Raw genomic sequence first — 22,210 nt, forward strand, 5'->3', positions numbered from 1 at the left:
ATCCCGTTTCCGAAGCTGGAGAGTTAACCAGACTTTTATTGTAGGGATCAAATTGACGTACTCAGTTAACAAGGCTTTACTGTACGAATGAATTAGATGTAGACAGTTGACCAGGCTATATTGTAGTGATAAAATGGATGTAGACAGTTGACCAGGCTTTATTGTAGTGATAAATGGATGTAGACAGTTGACCAGGCATTATTGTAGTGATAAAATAGATGTAGACAGTTGACCAGGCATTATTGTAGTGATAAATGGATGTAGACAGTTGGCCAGGGTATATTAAAGTGATAAATGGATGTAGACAGTTGACCAGGCATTATTGTAGTGATAAATGGATGTTGACAGTTGACCAGGCTATATTGTAGTGATAAAACAGATGTAGACAGTTGACCAGGCATTATTGTAGTGATAAATGGATGTAGACAGTTGACCAGGCATTATTGTAGTGATAAATGGACGTAGACAGTTGACCAGGCTTTATTGTAGTGATAATATAGATGTAGACAGTTGACCAGGCTTTATTGTAGTGATGAAATGGATGTAGACAGTTGACCAGGCTATATTAAAGTGATAAATGGATGTAGACAGTTGATCAGGCATTATTGTAGTGATAAAATGGATGTAGACAGTTGACCAGGCTATATTGTAGTGATAAATGGATGTAGACAGTTGACCAGGCATTATTGTAGTGATAAATGGATGTTGACAGTTGACCAGGCTATATTGTAGTGATAAAACAGATGTAGACAGTTGACCAGGCATTATTGTAGTGATAAATGGATGTAGACAGTTGACCAGGCATTATTGTAGTGATAAATGGACGTAGACAGTTGACCAGGCTTTATTGTAGTGATAATATAGATGTAGACAGTTGACCAGGCTTTATTGTAGTGATGAAATGGATGTAGACAGTTGACCAGGCTATATTAAAGTGATAAATGGATGTAGACAGTTGATCAGGCATTATTGTAGTGATAAAATGGATGTAGACAGTTGACCAGGCTATATTGTAGTGATAAATGGATGTAGACAGTTGACCAGGCATTATTGTAGTGATGAAATAGATGTAGACAGTTGACCAGGCATATTGTAGTGATAAATGGATGTAGACAGTTGACCAGGCTTTATTGTAGTGATAGAATAGATGTAGACAGTTGACCAGGCATTATTGTAGTGATAAATGGATGTAGACAGTTGACTAGGCTATATTGTAGTGATAGAATAGATGTAGACAGTTGACCAGGCATTATTGTAGTGATAAAATGGATGTAGACAGTTGACCAGGCTATATTGTAGTGATAAATGGATGTAGACAGTTGACCAGGCATTATTGTAGTGATAGAATAGATGTAGACAGTTGACCAGGCTTTATTGTAGTGATAAAATGGATGTAGACAGTTGACCAGGCTATATTGTAGTGATAAATGGATGTAGACAGTTGACCAGGCATTATTGTAGTGATAAAATGGATGTAGACAGTTGACCAGGCATATTGTAGTGATAAATGGATGTAGACAGTTGACCAGGCTTTATTGTAGTGATAGAATAGATGTAGACAGTTGACCAGGCATTATTGTAGTGATAAAATGGATGTAGACAGTTGACCAGGCTATATTGTAGTGATAAATGGATGTAGACAGTTGACCAGGCATTATTGTAGTGATAGAATAGATGTAGACAGTTGACCAGGCTTATTGTAGTGATAAAATGTATGTTGACCGTTGACCAGGTATTATCGTAGTGATAAATGGATGTAGACAGTTGACCAGGCTATATTGTAGTGATAAAATGGATGTTGACAGTTGACAAGGCTACATTGTAGTGATAAATGGATGTAGACAGTTGACCAGGCTTATTGTAGTGATAAAATGGATGTTGACCGTTGACCAGGTATTATTGTAGTGATAAATGGATGTAGACAGTTGACCAGGCTATATTGTAGTGATAAAATGGATGTTGACAGTTGACAAGGCTATATTGTAGTGATAAAATAGATGTAGACAGTTGACCAGGCTATATTAAAGTGATAAAATGGATGTAGACAGTTAACCAGGCATTATTGTAGTGATAAAATGGGGGAGACAGTTGTCCAGGCATTATTGTAGTGATAAATGGATGTAGACAGTTGACAAGGCATTATTGTAGTGATAAATGGATGTAGACAGTTGACCAGGCTATATTGTAGTGAATAAATAGATGTACAGGCATATGTCATCAGTATACAGTTATACATAAAATCAAACAATTTTTGTGAAAGAGGGGCTTTGTCCAAACACACGTTCCAGGTTAGAGTTCAAGAACATTCCATTAGGATCCAAGCTTTCCCTGATTTTACAGAAAGCTTCAAACTTTGGGTAGAGCTTCTGGAAATCTTCTCGTCCAAGCTTGTGGTCCTGCAACATCACAAAACAGGTTCAGAAATGTCACAAAGACTGCCATGGCACTGTAGCTCACATTAACCTTTTCAAAAAGTGAGAAAGAAAAACTTTCAACTTTGAAACTTAGGTAACTGGATGTTCCATATCAATGTGCAGGAAGCAGTACTGGTGTCTTAGAAATAATTATTCCGCGGCTGTTAGAGATACCACTGTTTGACCAAATAAGCTTGTATTACACAGAATTTAATACCAAATGCATGCTTATGTTTTGCGGGAACTAGTTAACTGAGAAATATTGACACCCAACATCCCTGCGCTTATTCAATGACATGTACAACCAATGGCCCCAGCAACCCTGTTGCTAGGCTGACATCACATTGCATTGTTTCGCCGGTGTATCTTGAAACAAAATTCCACAAATTACATCATAGGGTATTGTGAGGCCTCATTATAGAAATCGATTGTAACACAACAACATTCGCCGCTGTATGGTATTAGATAAATATGTCAATTTTTAATGTCCTTGAAGTATTATTCTGTTAAGCTTAATTGGATTATGTTGTGGATCGCATATGTCTGCCTATTTACACATGACAGTGAAAAAAGGTTTCTAAAAAGCCATAAACTGCAAGGATATGAATAGAATATTAAACCCGTGCAATAACAATTCAGCAATGCAGAAAACAAATCTTATGAAAAAATGTTCAGGTTTTACGGTAATAGCATAAACATGGGCATTTTTCTACAGTGTGAAAGTGAGTGAGTATTGTTTTATGCTGCTTTTTCTAGCATTATCTAAGCGGGGACCACCAGAAATGGGCTTCACACATAGTACCGATGTGGGCATCAAACCCAGCTCTTTGGTATGATGAGTGAACGTTTTAAATAGGCTACTCTAACGTCCCTTTGTGTAGAGAGTTGTGTCCATACAACTAATATCATTCATACATTGTACTTGTGACAAAATCAATCAAACAACATAGAAAGTCAGGGAACAGAAAAATAATAATTATTTCATGAAACTTGTGACATTGCATGTTAATTCTATTTCAGTTTATATTGAATTTTATGTCTTTGAGGACAACAAATTCATACCTTAGCCCAGTGTGGTCGGCCTCCAACATCCGAGACTATCTTCTGGAAAGCTGTCCAATATTTCTCATTCTGGACAAACTTGTTGAAAGGTCTACAACCAAGAGTAGACTGGCTTATAACAGATCAGGTTGATAAAAAATCAATGACATTGAGGTCTTCTTCTCATTCATTATACCACCAGGGTGGTTAACCTGAGCTTGGAAAACCAAACCAATAGAAATTCATTGAAGATTTTTCTCTTCCAGAGTATGTCTGTACCTGTATATCAAGGTGTTTTTCTACCTGTATATCAAGGTGTTCTTTACTGTTGATCATGGTGTTTCTTTACCTGTATATCAAGGTGTTTTTCTACCTGTATATCAAGGTGTTCTTAACTGTTGATCAAGGTGTTTCTCTACCTGTATATCAAGGTGTTTCTCTACCTTTAATTCAAGGTGTTCTTTACTGTTGGTCAAGGTCTTCTCTACCTGTATATCAAGGTGTTTCTCTACCTGTATATCAAGGTGTTCTTTACTTTTTATCAAGGTGTTCTCTACCAGTATATCAAGGTGTTCTCCACCTGTAAATCAAGGTATTTCTCTACCTGTATATCAAGGTGTTTCTCTACCTGTATATCAAGGTATTCTTTACTGTTAATCAAGGTCTTCTCTACCAGTATATCAAGGTGTTTCTTTACCTGTATATCAAGGTGTTTTTTTACCTGTATATCAAGGTGTTCTTAACTGTTGACCAAGGTGTTTCTCTACCTGTATATGAAAGTGTTCTTAACTGTTGATCAAGGTGTTTCTCTACCTGTATATCAAGGTGTTCTCTACCTGTAGATCAAGGTATTTCTCTACCTGTATATCAAGGTGTTTTTTTACCTGTATATCAAGGTGTTCTTAACTGTTGATCAAGGTGTTTCTCTACCTGTATATCAAGGTGTTCTTAACTGTTGATCAAGGTGTTTCTCTACCTGTATATCAAGGTGTTTCTCTACCTGTATATCAAGGTGTTTCTCTACCTGTATATCAAGGTGTTTCTCTACCTGTATATCAAGGTGTTCTTTACTGTTGATCAAGGTCTTCTCTACCAGTAAATCAAGGTGTTTCTCTACCTGTAGATCAAGGTATTTCTCTACCTGTATATAAAGGTGTTTCTCTACCTGTATATCAAGGTGTTCTTTACTGTTGATCAAGGTCTTCTCTACCAGTATATCAAGGTGTTTCTCTACCTGTATATCAAGGTGTTTAATTACCTGTACATGATGATGTTGATGTAGCAGGCGTCCCAGCCGTGAACAGGACTGAGGTAGATGTTATCCCCCTTCACGAAGCGGACCTCCACAGGGAAGTGAGCCGGGAACCTGCTCTCCTGTATCCAGTTCCGAAGCTCAAACAACACGACCGCCGTCTTGTTTCTGACAACATCAGAATCATAGTTCCTGCAGTCTTAGATCACAGTGAATGATGCTATTTCACTCACAACATCACATTTCGAGGAATCACAGAAATGAAACAGGCTGCAAATCATTATCACTCTATAGGATGCTCGTGAGCTCACAAACCAAGGATCATATTCAGGGAGAACCTTAGATTCAAATCCACAACTGTGCCTAACCATTATATTTAATAACAAGTGATGACTGTCGTGACACCAAATACTCTTGGGTGTTGGATGCTTCTCTGTTTGTTTGCAATCTAGAACTAATCTGTCAAGATTCTTGTACAGGCCACATCCACACTGATTGCAGCATTATTAGTGTAATGAAGGTGTCGCGTGCTGGATCTTCACATCTTTGCACCTAAGGCACAGAACTCTTACAGATCCTGGCACCTAAGGGATAGAACTCCTTTTGATCCTGGCATCTAAGGGAGAGAACTCTTTCAGATCTTAGCACCTAAGGGACAGAACTCTCACATATCCTAGCACCTAAGGGACAGAACTCCTATTGATCCCGGCATCTAAGGGAGAGAACTCATTCAGATCAAAGCAGCTAAGGGACAGAACTCTTACAGATCCTAGCACCCCTTGTCTCAGAGGACATTTTCAGTTGACATCCATGATAGAATTGTTTACACGTACAACATACCAAACACTAATGTGTAACCAGGAGATGGCTGAGTACTTTCACTTGAATCATATGCATTAGACTTAATTATTCATACACTGTCATAATGTAATAGTCCCCGATTCAAAATCAAAATATGCCAAAACAAAAAAACGCTTGTAATAAATCTATACACAGTATTCTACCATGAAAATACTCGACTCTGATTGGTCAAGCAGAGATGACGAATCACAATAAACCTCTCTGATTGAAACAGCTGATTTGACGTCCTCACAACCGCGGAAGCTAATATTTTTAGAATAGTACTCCTTCTGCAGTCGCTGGCATATTTAAATAACTTATGTACAATTATACTAGGTCTGGGACAAGTCCATATGTACTACCTGGGTACCCACACCCCTAATACCCAACCCTACCCGGGGACCTGCTGGTGGTGTCAAGAGATAGGTACAAAATGTCCAATTGGGACTAGTTTGAGAATAGCTCTGGCAAAATGTATTTAGATACACATGTAAAACGATCTGGTCATGCATGCACTGAAGTTGACTTCAAACATATAAGGTCAGACTGAATGTGTACAGAGTCATGAAGAAATGCGAACATTAGAGGCTTAAAATTGTTGAGTAACAATGTTATAGTGAATTTTTGTCATGAAACAATATATCACGTGACTAACCACCGGTCCTACCACTGACCTACAAGCCTGACTACCCGATCCATTTAGTCACCTCTTACGGCAAACATAGGACTTGTATTCGTTTACAAGAATGCCCACGGGCTAATGGAAGACACCGGACTATTGCTGAGAGTAGGTAAAACTATGAAGAAACAAACAGACTGTTACAAGGCTGGGCCATCAATGACCTATCAGATCTTGGACCAAAGAAACTGAAAATGATACACACTGTCGCCACTGTGGCCACCACCCATCCCAAAAATCAATGGGAATTCCATTGGGGTGTCTCTTCAGTGATGACACAAATGACAACACTTTAGCATAAGTCGAAGGGCTGGGATGAGATCAAATTTACTAGCCAGATATTACCCCCTACTAACCAACCCTACCAGCTACCCACCTAGGTCCTAGGCACAAAATGTCCTATTCGCAATTGTTTTACTGGAACACTGGCAAAAACTATGAAGATACACATATAAAATGATCTGGTCATGCATACACTGAAGTTGACTGAAGTTTAATCTTTACTTAAACATGAAAGTCTTGGAGTTTTCTGGTTTAAATATTGGGTATCACGTGACTAACCACGGGTCAAGGTCGTCCTGTGGGTACTCGAGTCCAACTCAGGACCCACCCGACCCCAATACCCGAGTTACCCGTCCCAGCCCTAAATTATAGGCTACATGATGTAAAGTTGTGATTACAAAATACACAGGATGTGTGTCAATAAATTTTGTGCCAAAAAAACGATAGAAATCAACATATAGAATGTATTTCATGTTTATAGTACAACAAGGCATGTTATTTGCCGTTTTTCTACATGCAATGAGCAATATGACGTCATAATAGCTATGTGCAGTGTAAAATGAAACCTTTCCAAGCTTGCTAAGTTTTCTGTAGGGGTGCCCACCTCGTGTCAGCTTACGAAGTTGCTGTGCTACATGCTTTCAGTGCCAGTCAAAAGTTCATGTGAAGTGATGCAGGTCTTAAAACGTTTACCACTTTGGGGGAAACCTGAGCACGGTATGCTGACAAACCTACAAACATAATCAGCAAACCAGGATTCAAACCCATAATGGGTTTCTGGCGTGCCCAATGGACGTAACTCAGCAAAGCGAATTGTGACATCTTAGACACAATTAGACACAGGTGCCCCTAGTGTCTTGAGAGTGAGTGAGGGAATGCTGTTCTGAACCTTTACCCACAATATCACAGCATAGCACAGCATAGCACAGCAGAGCACAGCATAGCACAGCAGAGCACAGCACAGCATGGCACAGCACAGCACAGCACAGCACAGCACAGCACAGCAGTTATTTCATAGATTGATGACACAACCACATATTATATCAACCAGTCTATATCAGCACTCACAACATGCAGGGTGTGCTGAGGCCTGTCCTGCTTGGAATCCCTATGGATATAAAACCTAAAGAAGAAATGAGAGCAGCTTTACCTCGGTATGGCCCATTCCATGACATACTGCTTGAAGAGGCAGTTGAAGTTGAAGATCTTGTCGGACCTGTCGACCTTCTCAGCGCGGGATGAGTACAGGGTGTGGAAGAAAAAGCGGTTGATGGAGGGCACCAGGCAGGGCAGGAACGTGCTGTGAAGGAGAGTGAGTGAGTGTCTCAGGTTTGACTCCATCGACAGCGAGACGACTGCTACGATTTGGCAGGGGTTTGTTGACCAAAGCAAGCTTAGCATGATAAAGTGACGTGAGTTGCCCTTGCTTTAAGTGGTCTTGGACTAGGCAGATGTCAGCATCGATTCATTTCGCCCAGGAAATATTAACACAGAGTCAGCATGGTCAGTCAGTGCTTGCCCAACTCAAACCGTGACCATCGGATCCCCTGACAGGGGGTTGGGGTGGATGCCACTTGAACAGGTTTTCAGTTATATAGTGATGCAGGTGTTTTTTTCAGAATGGTGAAATCCACGTGCCTGGGTATTGTGCTGACTACTATATACATATTCCCAGTACAGGATCTGAGACACTATGTGAGCCAGTACAGGGTCTGTGACACTACGTGAGCCAGTACAGGATCTGTGACACTACCTGAGCCAGTACAGGATCTGTGACACTAATTGAGCCAGAACAGGATCTGTGACACTACCTGAGGCAGTACAGGATCTGTGACACTAAATGAGCCAGTACAGGATCTGTGACACTACCTGAGCCAGTACAGGATCTGTGACACTACCTGACCCAGTACAGGGTCTGTGACACTACCTGAGCTAGTACAGGATCTGGGACACTACCTGAACCAGTACAGGATCTGTGACACTACCTGAGCCAGTACAGGATCTGTGACACTACCTGACCCAGTACAGGATCTGGGACACTACCTGACCCAGTACAGGATCTGTGACACTACGTGAGCCTTTACAGGATCTTCGACACTACCTGAGCCAGTACAGGATCTGTAGAACGTAGTAGCCGACCAACATGTCCCAGAACCAGCTCCCCTTTACACATGGCTCCTGAAATATTCAAATAAATCAGACTAGTCGTATGTTTGTTTGTTTGTTTGTTAGTTTGTTTGTTTGTTGTTTAACGCCGCACTCACCAATATTCCAGCTATATGACGACGGTCTGTTAATAATCGAGTATGGACCAGGCAATCCAGTGACTGACATCATGAGCATCGATCCACGCAATTGGGATTGATGACATGCATCAACCAAGTCAGAGAGCCTGACCACCCGATCCCGTTAGTCGCCTATGACGACAAGCAGTCGCCTTTTACGGCAAGCATAGGTTACTGAAGACCTATTCTACCCCGGATCTTCACAGGCCGACTAGTCATATGTCCCAAGCCCTGGGTTAGACACTGTCAGTATCATCTTATATTATGACAGAGCCTACTGCCACTTTAATATTGTTATTATTAACACTTTGAACACAAGGTGACATAAACAGGATAAACTTACATTTTTTAGCCGGTTTTCATGAAAACAAAACAATTAAGAAGCACACTCATCGCCTGTTTTACAGATGGTCACTGTGTGGCCGATTCAACGTTAATTTTAACTCACTTTTTACACACACGTTACATTGAACATAACTTTACTGGACATGGCACCATGGCACCATGGCAATGCTATTTCACATACTGGGGAACATGGCATCCAAGAACAAGTCTGACCTCTTTAGTTCGGCTTGCGTGGTAACAGACGACGTCGTCAGTGTGAGGAAACCAGAAGAATCGGAAGTGGTCGGAGGATGTGACGTATGTATTGAGATTCTCCAGCACCTGGAACAAATCATAGCTCAGTGTTTGTTTGTTTGTTTGTTTGTTTGTTTGTTTGTTGTTTAACGCCACACTCAGCAATATTCCAGCTATATGATGGCGGTCTGTAAATAATCGAGTCTGGACCAGACAATCCAGTGATTGACATCATGAGCATCGATCCATGCAATTGGGATCGATGACATGCATCAACCAAGTCAGCGAGCTTGACCACCCGATCCCGTCAGTCGCCTCTAACGACAAGCATAGTCGTCTTTTACAGCATGCATGGGTTGCTGAAGACCTATTCTACCCCGGATCTTCATGGGTATCATAGCTCAGTGAGCTCAGTCAACATTTTGATAAACTGTTCTATTCAATGGCAAAAAACGATGCAGTTAATCTCAGCAGTTTCTTGTTTGTAAAGCAATTGTTCAATAGGCAATATATATTCGTTGGTATAAAATATTTAACTTTTAATAATTTAGATAATTTAGTTTTGCAAATAAATACAAAAAAATTACTTTTCATAGAAAATAATTAATAATAAATTTCAGTTATTTGTATTGCTCTGTTAAATTATGAAATACATTAGCTCAAATTCAATTGTTAAAACCACTTGACCCTCACGATTTTAAATGTATAAACTTGTGAGAACTGACCAATCTCTCCCCCTCCACTCCAGTGTGCGAAATAGTTTATAAATATTGTTGGCTTGGTGGGGCTAGCCTTAAAAGTCACTGTCAAGTTTCAAATTTCACTTAAACTTAAATATTCAACAGTTTAATTTTCTTGAAATTTGATTCTGCAAAGCTATCCCTTAAGAAAACCCAAACTGCAAATCATGAGTCAAATACTTAATGAAGGGGGGTAACTCTGATTTCGCAACCTTGATTATGGATATAAATTTGAGTTTTGATGGTCATATTGATCTTCAGAAATGAGAGCACCTTTTTATCAAGAGGTATGCATAAAAAAAAAGAAGAAAATATCTCATTAGCCAGTCAGTTAAGGACACTTCAAAATCTTTAGCCCGACTATAATTTTGCTAGCCATAGTCTAGTGGGCAGGCGACTATGTTGCAAACTGTTACTCCCTGTTACCTGGTCTAGTTTCGCGGGGTAGTGTTTCTGTTGGAGGTTGTAAGCTGGTTCACACTGGAACGTCACGTTGAGGATGATGCCAAGACTCCCCAAAGACAGCGTCGTTGCCAGGAATAACTCTTCATTCTTCTCTGCAGAAACTTCAATAATCTCCCCTGATGCAGTCATGATCTCCATGGCAACAACCTGAACACCATTAAAAACCATGACTGCACTGTTGCATCAGTTATGTTTCATGACCCAATACTGGTTTCCAATTTCCTGATCACACATGGGTTTGTTATAAAATGTTTAAACTTAATGTAGGTTATGTAGCAGTAAGTCAATATATCTAATGTGTTTACATTATAGCATGTTCCACCAGAGTGCTGTGTACACAGTTATTATAGCTAGTTGTTGTACCAGCACTGTACTGAAGATCATTGGGAGTTATTCCCCTTTAGTTGATTAAACATGGCTATAACCCAGACATGTGCTTTAGACTCACTAAACAGAAGTTCCAGAATTCAATAAGACCATTACAGGTTATTCTATGTTATCCTCAAATGTACCAGAAATGTCACTGTCTTTAAAAACAATTAGCATCAATGAAACATCAAATCTCATTGACATTGACATAGGTAGCAAAGCTTGAGGACTTTATTCATTTCACTTTGACTATAATTGTATTGACATACAATTCGCAAGGAACTCATTGACATAAGGCCACACAGTTTCTATTTTTAATTTCATAGGCCCGAAGTAGGGCTGGGACAGGTAACTCGGGTACCCGGGCCGGGTGGGTACTGAGTAGGACCTGGGTTAGTCACGTGATATATTGTTTCATGACAAAAATTGTCTAGAACTCTATGGTTACACTACAAGTCACTAATGTTTGTATTTCTTTCTGACTATGGACCCATTCCTTCTGATTTTTCATATGGTTGAATAAAGATATAACTTAATTCAGCTTCAGTGTATGAATGACCTGATTGTTTAATACATGTATCTAAATACATTTTGCCAGGGCTATGCTAAAAATGTTCCCAATCGGACATTAGCCCTAGCCCAAAGCCCCTACTGAAAAGCAGCCGGTTTAAGAAATAAATTAAACATAAAAACATTTATTTTTATTATTTGTCCCACCACTAATGTAGACCCTCTTATACAATACAAAAAGTTATATACAAACATTGTGTCTACATCACTGTCAGTGATTCAAGAGGCCACCTGCAATTTTATCTCCATGGCAGACTTTCATATAAAGAAAGAAATGATTGGCATTGATTTTTGTTTTTCTTGCAACCGACCTTGTGTGGAAAAACTGCACTAAATCTATGAGACGTAAAATTAAAAAAGTGCGGCCAAGGTACCCTTATGCCAAGCACCAGGCAGGGTAGCAACAAGTACCATATTGTAACATCTTTTGGTATGGGGATCAAACCATCGACCTTCCGCTCACTGGGCAGACAGTCTATCCACTCAACCCCAGAGGCGGCCTGGCCAGAGAGTGACAGAGTTTGATCCAAACAGATCCAACTCTGAAACAAGAGGGAGGCCCAGTCGTCTAAGGCGCCGCGATTCGCTGTGCAGAGTTGCTTCCGTTGAGCATGCCAGAAACCTATGGTTGTGGGTTGGATCCGGGTTCGCCCCGATTATGTTTCTAGGTTTGTCAGCACCAGACCCGTGCCCGTGGGTTTTACCGAGGCAGTAAACATCTGAGACCTGCATCACTACGTGCTTTCCTCAGAAATTAAGCTGACATGCTGTGATATAACTGGAATACTGTTAAAAGCAGCGTTAAAACGAACTCACTCACTGACTCACTCACACAAGACAGGCAACTTGTTGGTAACTTTACTCACATATGAAGAAATGGTTCCGTAGTTGGCGCCAGTGCCATGGGTTCCAGTTGATATCACACCAGCAACCGTCACCTCAGACACTGTCCCCAATCTGACAATCAAACGTTATAGGGTTGTTATGAACAGAAGAAGTGCCTTCACTTTATCTTCAATGTATGACAGACACTCAAAAGGAGGCTGGGAGTTTTGTTTTGAGATTTTTTCCGACATGCCATGGATCTTTGTGTTGTAAAACTGAATGATATCATCTCTACTAGTTTTCATTAGGATCAATAATATCATTGTATAATAAAGACTGCGTAGTTCATGTTACAGTGATGTTAATCAACAGAGAGGAACAGGGATTTAGTACACACAGCTCCTGAAAAACACATGTCCGGGCCAATTTCTGACATAACTTACACACTGAAGGCCACATCTGACTTACACACTGAAGGCCATGTCTGACTCACATACAGAAGGCCACGTCTGACTTACAGAAGGCCATGTCTGACTTACACACTGAAGGCCACGTCTGGCTTACACACTGAAGGCCATATCTGAAGGCCATGTCTGACATACACACTGAAGGCCATGTCTGACTTACACACTGAAGGCCACATCTGACTTACACACTGAAGGCCATATCTGAAGGCCATGTCTGACTTACACACTGAAGGCTACATCAGAAGGCCATGTCTTACTTACACACTGAAGGCCATGTCTTACTTACACACTGAAGGCCATGTCTGCCTTACACACTGAAGGCCATGTCTTGACTTACACACTGAAGGCCACATCTGACTTACACACTGAAGGCCATGTCTGACTTACACACTGAAGGCCATATCTGAAGGCCATGTCTGACTTACACACTGAAGGCCATGTCTGACTTACACACTGAAGGCCACATCTGGCTTCCACACTGAAGGCCACGTCTGACTTAAGGCCATGTCTGACTTACTGAAGGCTATGTCTGACATTGAGAAGGATGCATCTGACTTACTGAAGGCCATGTCTGACTTTCTGAAGGCTATGCCTGACTTTCAGAAGGCCACATTTAACAGAAGGCCATGTCTGACTCACACACTGAAGGCCATGTCTGACTTACACAGAGAAGGCTATGTCTGACTTACAAACTAAGGCTACATATGACTTCCACACTAAGGCCATATCTGACACACACTGAAGGCCATGTCTGACTTACAAACTAAGGCCCCATCTGACTTACACACTGAAGGCCATGCCATGTGAAGGCAGTACATTGTTGTTGAGATCCCGCACCAGACATCCCCCCTGCACCGTCACCTGGAGAGAGGCTGTGTCCACCTGGAGAACAACGAAAAAATACAGGGTCACATGATGAAACAATTCCATAATCAATAATTACTCACGTAAAAGTTATTGGAAACAATGAGGTTAAAACAAGTCCTGTATTCCATGTATCATGAATGATATATTTGTTTGTTGTCTAACGCCGCACTCAGCATCATTCCAGCTATATGCAGCAGTCTGTAAGTAATCGAGTCTGGGCCAGACAATACAGTGACTGACATCATGAGCATCGATCCACGCAGTTGGGATACAATGATATGTATCAACCCTGACCATCTGATCCTGTTAGTCGTCTCTTACGAAAAGTATTGTCGCCTTTTACGGCAAGCAAGGGTTGCTGAAGACTTATCCTACCCCAGATCTTCACAAATGATGCTTACACATCGACATGTACTATTTTCCAATACCTCTATCTGTCAAAGTGAAGGAAAACAAGGATCGCCCAATTGGCAGTCCTTGCACATTTGATTCAAGGCTATGAAATAACTGTTTCTTGGTCTGCTTGTTCAAATTTAAAGACCGCTTCTATGGCCTAGTGGACAGAGTGTCTGCCTGGAGAGCTGCAGTTCAGGGTTTGATCGGCTACCTTGTACCAAAATTTGTATAAAGGTAACACTTGTTACTGTCTGGTGCTCAGCATTACGGGGATAAAACGAGGACAGGTTGGCTTGCGGTCAGTATACTGTGTCTGAGTGTGCTAGCACTATAAACACACACGCAACCACGCACATGCCTTACGAAGACATGTGGCAATTTTTTTCATTCAAAACCTCCACCTCGTTTCTGACATTAATGACCTTAATGTGTCTTATTGTGATGTACAACTTTCAAAAATTGATATCTTATCATTTTGCTACATAAATAACTGCAATAAATCACACAGAAGGGGACGTCGTTGTTAATATATATATATATTTTCCCTAGGTGACTATCAGCATAAACAGTACCTAGTTTTGCAAAGAGTGAAGAGTATTCAAATAATATCGTGGTTAGAAACACCTGGAGTGAACAACTGTTTTTATGAAGGGATTCAAACCAGACCCGTCCATGAGGCAAGCAAACACTCTCACCACTGGGCTACCAAAGCCTGCCCTGAACACTCACCTTGACTACCTTGTTGTAGCGACTGAGGCTGATCATGTAATCAGTGGTACACGCAAGATCTGACGGCGAATGACCATATCCAACGACCTTCACCTTTTTACCTTTCTCCTGTGCAAAGGCCAGTATCTGTAAATAAGTTTTAGAAGTAAATCACTCAAAACTAATCATACTTGTAACAAAGATTTAAATTGTACTGGGTCCTGATGCCCAAAGCGATCTTAACGCTATGAATGCCGCAAGTCAGTGTCAGCTCATGGGAGTATTGAATGTCTTAGTGCTAAGATCGTTTGGTGAAATGGAGACCAGGGCCCTTTTGCACAAAGCAGTGATACAGCTAAGACTACAGTGAATGAATTAGCGGAACGACGCCCAACTAAGACTATTGTGAGTTAATGTTAAAGTATGGGAGTTACAACTGTCTTAGCGCGCAGGTCACTTTGTGGAACGACGCCCAACTAAGACTATTGTGAGTAAATGTTAAAGTATGGGAGTTACAACTGTCTTAGCGCGCAGGTCACTTTGTGGAATGACGCCCAACTAAGACTATTGTGAGTAAATGTTAAAGTATGGGAGTTACAACTGTCTTAGCGCGAAGGTCACTTTGTGGAACGACGCCCAACTAAGACTATTGTGAGATAATGTTAAAGTATGGGAGTTACAACTGTCTTAGCGCGAAGGTCCCCAACAACCTATGCTGGTCGTGGGTATTCCAGGTAAGAATAGGTCCCCAACAACCTATGCTGGTCGTGGCTATCTGGGTTAGAATAGGTCCCCAGCAACCTATGCTGGTCGTGGGTACCTGGGTTAGAATAGGTCCCCAGCAACCTATGCTGGTCGTGGCTATCTGGGTTAGAATACGTCCCCAGCAACCTATGCTGGTCGTGGGTATCTGGGTTAGAAAAGGTCCCCAGCAACCTATGCTGGTCGTGGGTATCTGGGTTAGAATACGTCTCCAGCAACCTATGCTGGTCGTGGGTATCTGGGTTAGAATAGGTCCCCAGCAATCTATGCTGGTCGTGGGTGTCTGGGTTAGAATAGGTCCCCAGCAACCTATGCTGGTCGTGGGTATCTGGGTTAGAATAGGTCCCCAGCAACCTTTGCTGGTCGTGGCTATTTGGGTTAGAATAGGTCCCCAGCAACATTTGCTGGTCGTGGCTATTTGGGTTAGAATAGGTCCCCAGCAACCTTTGCTGGTCGTGGCCATCTGGGTTAGAATAGGTCCCCAGCAACCTATGCTGGTCTTTGGTATCCAGGTTAGAATAGGATTTTAGCAACAAATTCTTGTCGTAAGAGGTGACCAATAGGATTTGGTGGTCATGCTCGCTGATTTGGTTGATGCATGTCATCATATCGCAATACCATGATCGATGCTCATCACTGGATAGTCTGATCCAAACTCGCTTATTTATATACCGCCATCATATGTGTGGGGCAGTCGGGTAGCCTAGTGGTTAAAGCGTTCGCTCGTCACAATGAAGACCCGGGTTCGATTTCTTACATGGGTACAATGTGCGAACCCCATTTCTGGTGTCCCCTGCCTGCTATCACTGGAATGTTCATAAAATCGTCATAAAACCATACTCACTCACTCATATGTGTGGCAGGAATATTGCTGAGGGTGGCGTTAAACAACAAACAAACTAACAACAATACATACCTGTCTGACTTCCTCCGTTGTTTCTGGCTCAAAGTACAGTTCTGGGCTACATGAGTACGTAGTTGCCCAGTTGGTAAACTTGTAACCCGGCTTACCCAGTGACTGCGAAAAATAACAAATACCGGTTACCATGGTTACTTTACATTTATCTCCCACAGACAGCTCCAGGTGGCTGATAGTGCCTGTACGTGACGACCAGAATACTGGTATTTCAGGTCACATGCCCTCAATACAAGCAAGGGTCAGGTACTGTGTAAGAAATATGAGACAAATTGGTGGAACACCATTTTGTGGACAGTAGGCATTCCGCGTGCAACACAAGGATCCATTTTAATTGAATGGAGGACTGCAGTAAAGTGTGACGGCGTGCAGTAGAGTTCATGTTGGTAAAAGTTGCTGGCAGTAAGCATTTGATTGATTGATTGTTGTTTAATGCCGCACTCAGCAATATTCCAGCTATATGATGGCGGTCTGTAAATAATTGAGTCTAAACCAGACAATCCATGATTGATATCATAAGCACCGTTCCCTGCAATTGGGATACGATGACATGCATCATGCGTCAGCGAGCCCGACCACCCGATCCCGTTTGTCGACTCTTACAACAAGCATAGTTGCCTTTTACGGCAAGCGTGGGTTGGTGAAGACCTATTCTGGCAGCAAGCAGCCACATAATCAACTGTCCCCCACACAAAGCTTCGGTACCTGGTATTGTCAACGACAGCACGAGTGAGTGAGTGAGTGGGTGGGTGGTGAGTGAGTGATTGGGTGAGTGAGTGAGTGAGTGGGTGGGTGGGTGGGTGGGTGGGTTAGGCTTTGGGTGGGTGGGTGAGTGAGTGAGTGCATGCATGGGTGAGTGAGTTACATTTGAAGTTATGTCAGCAATATTTCTGCCATAATATGACTTGAACAAATTATACAATATTTTTTTTAAAACTGTCTTTGAAGGACAGTATAAAAAATAGCAATACATCACAGACTGAAAGCACAAACTATGTAGATCTTAAATGGGGATAATTGTTAGGTTGTGATTTTTCGAAAGTTAATTTAGCCAGTAAATACATAATGTACAAGTTTTGGTACATTATGTTGACGACAGGTGATAGATTTGAAAGAAAAGGCTGACTTGTATATTTAAAGCGATGGTCATTCAGATCACAACAGTCATCACGAAAAGTGGTAAACCAAAAAATATCCAGAGTCCCACATGAGTGAGTATTTTTTTATGCCACTTTTAGCAATATTCCAGCATTATTACGCCAGGGACACCAGAAATGGGGTTCACGCATTGTACCCATGGAGTGCCACATGAGAGAAGTTTGTTTGTTGTTCATTGCCGCACTCAGCAATATTCCAGCTATATAACGGCATCTGTAAATAATCAAGTCTGGATCAGACAATCCAGTGATTGACATCATGAGCATCTATCTAAACAATTGGGATACCATGACATACATCAACAAAGTCAGCAAGCCTGGCTACCCGATCCCGTTAGTCGCGTCTTACGACAAGCATAGTCACCTTTACGGTAAGCATCGGTTGCTGAAGACCTATTCTTATCCAGATCTTCGTTACGGACAATGATTGAGAAAGTGCATAGCCATAAAAATTAGATTCCGCAAATGAGAAATAGCTATTGACCAATCAGAAGCTCCCAAATTCCTCGAAGAATTTCTGACAATCAAAAATGTTTGCTGGTTTATAGATATATAAAACAATATTGGCAGCAGGTGATATTTGAATTACTTAATGATATTTATTGACTTGTTTATCCAGCAGCTGCTGTGATTTATTTGTTGCAACTTACAAATCAGCTTAACTTTCATTATGAAGATTATTAAGGTTACCATCTCATAACCTAAATATTATTAATAATTTCTAAATGATTACTGACAATAATTGAAAAAGATTTTCATGTAGACATTAGCTTCCTTTTCGTGATTTGAAACCTCTGGCTGACCAATCACAATCGTGTAAGCTGTAAGAAAGGAAGATTTATATAAATTTATCATCATATATCTTTTATATATTCATAGATACACAATCACAACGAATATGAATTTCATTGAAAAGAAGCTAATGAATATACTGAATACAGAACTATTGAACTGGTCCATCTATATGCTTGTAAACGATTCCTTGGCGTAAAAAACTCTACATCAAGTGTTATGGTATATGGTGAATGTGGACGTGTACCACGTTACATATTTCAACATATTAGAATTCTCAAGTATTGGTTCAAGATTCTTAAAAGGCCTATTGATAGATTACCTAGAAAATGTTACAATATGATGTTATTGTATGAAAAACATGGAATCCGCAGTTGGGTATATGATGTAAAGTCGTTATTGAATGATTGCGGCTATGGGTATGTTTGGCATAATCAATGTGTACCAAACAATCCAGATTCATTTTTAGTATCTTTACGCCAAAGACTTAAGGATATATACTTATTAAAATGGGCATCGCATGTTTTAAGTTGAGAAAAATGCAATTATTACAAGCTTTTCAAGACAACAATTTCCCCAGAATACTATTTGTTTGACATCAACTTTAAAAGGTTTAGAATAAGTTTAGCACAATTTAGATGCAGCTCTCATAGACTTAGGTCCGAAGTAGGCAGGCATGGAAACATAGCCAGAGAATTGAGAATATGTGAGCAATGTGATTTAAATGTGATTGAAGATGAGTTTCATTTTCTGTTAGTTTGTCCAAAATACGACCACCTTAGAAGAAAATATATTGATCTGCCTTGTTATGTATGTAGCAGTATGCTTGTAAATAGAATATTGTTAGATTTTAAAGTAAATATTTAACATTTATTTTCCTAAATACTTGTGTTAACTTCAGCACTTGCTCAAATCTACTAATTCACAGGTAAGCTAGTTCTGTATATAGCTTGGGTAGTTCAGACATTTCTTTCTTGGCTATTGTCAATGGGTCGGTCACAGGTAAGCTAGTTCTGTATATAGCTTGGGTAGTTCAGCCATTTCTTTCTTGGCTATTGTCAATGGGTCGGTCACAGGTAAGCTAGTTCTGTATATAGCTTGGGTAGTTCAGACATTTCTTTCTTGGCTATTGTCAATGGGTCGGTCACAGGTAAGCTAGTTCTGTATATAGCTTGGGTAGTCCAGCCATTTCGTTCTTGGCTATTGTCAATGGGTCGGTCACAGGCTTGGCCTGTCATCTACTAATTCACAGGTAAGCTAGTTCTGTATATAGCTTGGGTAGTTCAGACATTTCTTTCTTGGCTATTGTCAATGGGTCGGTCACAGGTAAGCTAGTTCTGTATATAGCTTGGGTAGTCCAGCCATTTCGTTCTTGGCTATTGTCAATGGGTCGGTCACAGGCTTGGCCTGTCATCTACTAATTCACAGGTAAGCTAGTTCTGTATATAGCTTGGGTAGTTCAGACATTTCTTTCTTGGCTATTGCCAATGGGTCGGTCACAGGCTTGGTCTGTGATCTACTAATTCACAGGTAAGCTAGTTCTGTATATAGCTTGGGTAGTTCAGACATTTCTTTCTTGGCTATTGCCAATGGGTCGGTCACAGGCTTGGCCTGTCATCTACTAATTCACAGGTAAGCTAGTTCTGTATATAGCTTGGGTAGTCCAGCCATTTCTTTCTTGGCTATTGTCAATAGGTCGGTCACAGGCTTGGCCTGTGATTAGGTGGTCTTTGTTATCTAGCTTTGTTGCATGTTCTCTGCAATGATGTGGGGACATTGATCACAACTTTTACTGGTCAGTCAGCAAATATTTTCTCAACACGTTCTCTGCACTGAATCATATAGGGTAAGTTCATTTAATTATTACTTTATTTATCTGGAAGCTTAGGTTATGTATTTTAATCATTGTTGTTGAATATAGTATTTTGGCTAGCAATGTATTTTGACATTGTAATGTATTCTTAATTCAACTTAACTGTGTAATTGACTGAGGTAATAGCCAAATGTACATTTTATAAAATAGATTTAAATTGGTTAGAAGTGATATATGTATATGTATCATGTATATATGTATAGTATTTTGTAGAATTTATAATGCTTGTATTCCATACATGCTAGTGTAACTGTGGCTATGTAATATATTTATATGTAGTATACTTATTTGTGCAGGGCTATTTCACTGCACGTCTCTATAAGAGAGTTTCCAGCCTGCGTCCCAGAGACGAGGTATGCTATTTATGTTTTATTAATTATGCATGATTGTAACTATATATATATAGAAAGTAATTTGTTTTATCTGGAAGGATTTGTTAATATATATATATATATATATATATATATATATATATATATATATATGCCAAAAGTAAGGAACTATAGATCTAAATGTATAATTAGTATTGTTGTCATTTAGTGCCTTTATAATGATACCCATGATATTTATATCAAATTATGTATGTTTTAGGGCAGATCCGGACTACCGTGTAGTTCTCTACGCCCATTGAAAATAAATCCCTTGAACCCAACAAGTACTCTCTTATTTTTGAGAGGACCAGAGTACCACTGTTACATGTACACCCCACTCTAAAAAAATTTATAACAATAACGGTAATTTGTCGGCACTTTCAACATTCAAAAATAAAACTAAGTCCAAATTGACATAGCAGAAACAGACTATAGGCATTATGCACCTGTTCTCACCTGTCGTCAAGGTGTCATAGGTCACCTTGATCTACTTACACCTGGTTATGCCCTGTTTCACAATAGTCTGTTTTATTCACATTTTTACACACTTTTACGTGTAAAAAGGCATAAAAACATTTGATACGCTGTATTTGTGCCACGGCCCAATTACAGTAAACTATGGTTATAACGAACACGCTTATAACGAACTAACGGATATAACAAACTAACTTTTTAGTCCCGACTATATGCTGTAGTTATGTTGTATATATGCTTATAACGAATTACGGTTATTACGAACTAAAATTAGTAGTCCCTTTGAGTTCTTTATAACCGTAGTTTACTGTAGTACTAATTTAGTTGAAGTAAGACGAGTTCTAATAGGATATTGCTTGATAAAGGTGTTAGGATCTACACCGAAACGTCGCACTAATTGTAATAAAGAAGTTGTTCATCCATAGAACTCGTCTTACTTCATCACTCCAACTTCTAAATGCCACTGAAAGAAGTTACTAATTTAGTTGTTTGAATATTTACATATGTTGTATCTTAACTGCATTTATTTAAGATCTGAGGTCGAAAAAACAGGGTTGTTTCATTTCCGTGAGTACTTTAATGAATATAAATGTGTAAATGATTTTGAGATGCTCCCCGTTACGAAATCAACAACAATTGTGAACAAGCGCGGCGATGTTTTAACCACACAGCCACAAAAAAAGCCATGCGATGAAGCTAATATCTCTACTTGGCCGTAATATCAACATACACATACAAAATACTTCATTAAAACCGACTGACAGTCATTCAATTAATCCAACGCAAAACACGTACCCTGACATCGCCGGCCATGTTCGGTCAGAGGTTGCTAGTCAAATGCAAAAGAGTCTGTTGGCTGTAAGCCTGCGTCTCCGGCTGATCGCGGTATAACGGGGAGCCAGATACCGGACTCGCACGATTTGCCGACAAGACTTGTGATTGGTAGAGTAGCGGTGATACAGCAAACCATACACAATTTGTCACATGACTTCGTCCATTGACAAGACACGTGATGAGATAATGGCACCAACGGTGTGGAACGTTCACTAGACTCGTTTTGTGAGATTTCATGTGTGTACTTTTAAT

At 40.2% G+C, this 22,210-nt stretch overlaps 1 protein-coding gene across 1 annotated transcript; it reads right to left on the bottom strand.

The window, feature by feature from the left end:
- Positions 1 to 1,907: 1,907 nt before the first annotated feature.
- On the bottom strand, positions 1,908 to 22,001 carry LOC139467101 (L-gulonolactone oxidase-like). Its single transcript, XM_071248819.1, has 12 exons — positions 21,920 to 22,001; positions 16,458 to 16,559; positions 14,801 to 14,926; positions 13,593 to 13,690; positions 12,383 to 12,473; positions 10,539 to 10,724; positions 9,352 to 9,459; positions 8,610 to 8,686; positions 7,659 to 7,808; positions 4,714 to 4,875; positions 3,477 to 3,567; positions 1,908 to 2,396 (listed from the first exon to the last, which is right to left on the bottom strand). The coding sequence occupies exons 1-12, from the start codon at positions 21,935 to 21,937 to the stop codon at positions 2,241 to 2,243; spliced, it is 1,365 nt and encodes a 454-aa protein (XP_071104920.1). The 5' UTR covers positions 21,938 to 22,001; the 3' UTR covers positions 1,908 to 2,240.
- Between the last annotated feature and the right edge of the window lie 209 nt (positions 22,002 to 22,210).

This window comes from Haliotis cracherodii, unplaced genomic scaffold, assembly GCF_022045235.1.
Source record: "Haliotis cracherodii isolate W230 unplaced genomic scaffold, xgHalCrac1.p SCAF_19, whole genome shotgun sequence".
NCBI lineage: Eukaryota > Metazoa > Mollusca > Gastropoda > Lepetellida > Haliotidae > Haliotis > Haliotis cracherodii.

Coding starts and splice junctions, on each gene's coding strand:
- LOC139467101 (XM_071248819.1), bottom strand. Junction 10,725..12,382: donor ACGGAACCATTTCTTCATAT/GTGAGTAAAGTT, acceptor AATGGTGTTCAG/GTTGTTGCCATGGAGATCAT. Junction 2,397..3,476: donor GCCGACCACACTGGGCTAAG/GTATGAATTTGT, acceptor GTGATGTTGCAG/GACCACAAGCTTGGACGAGA.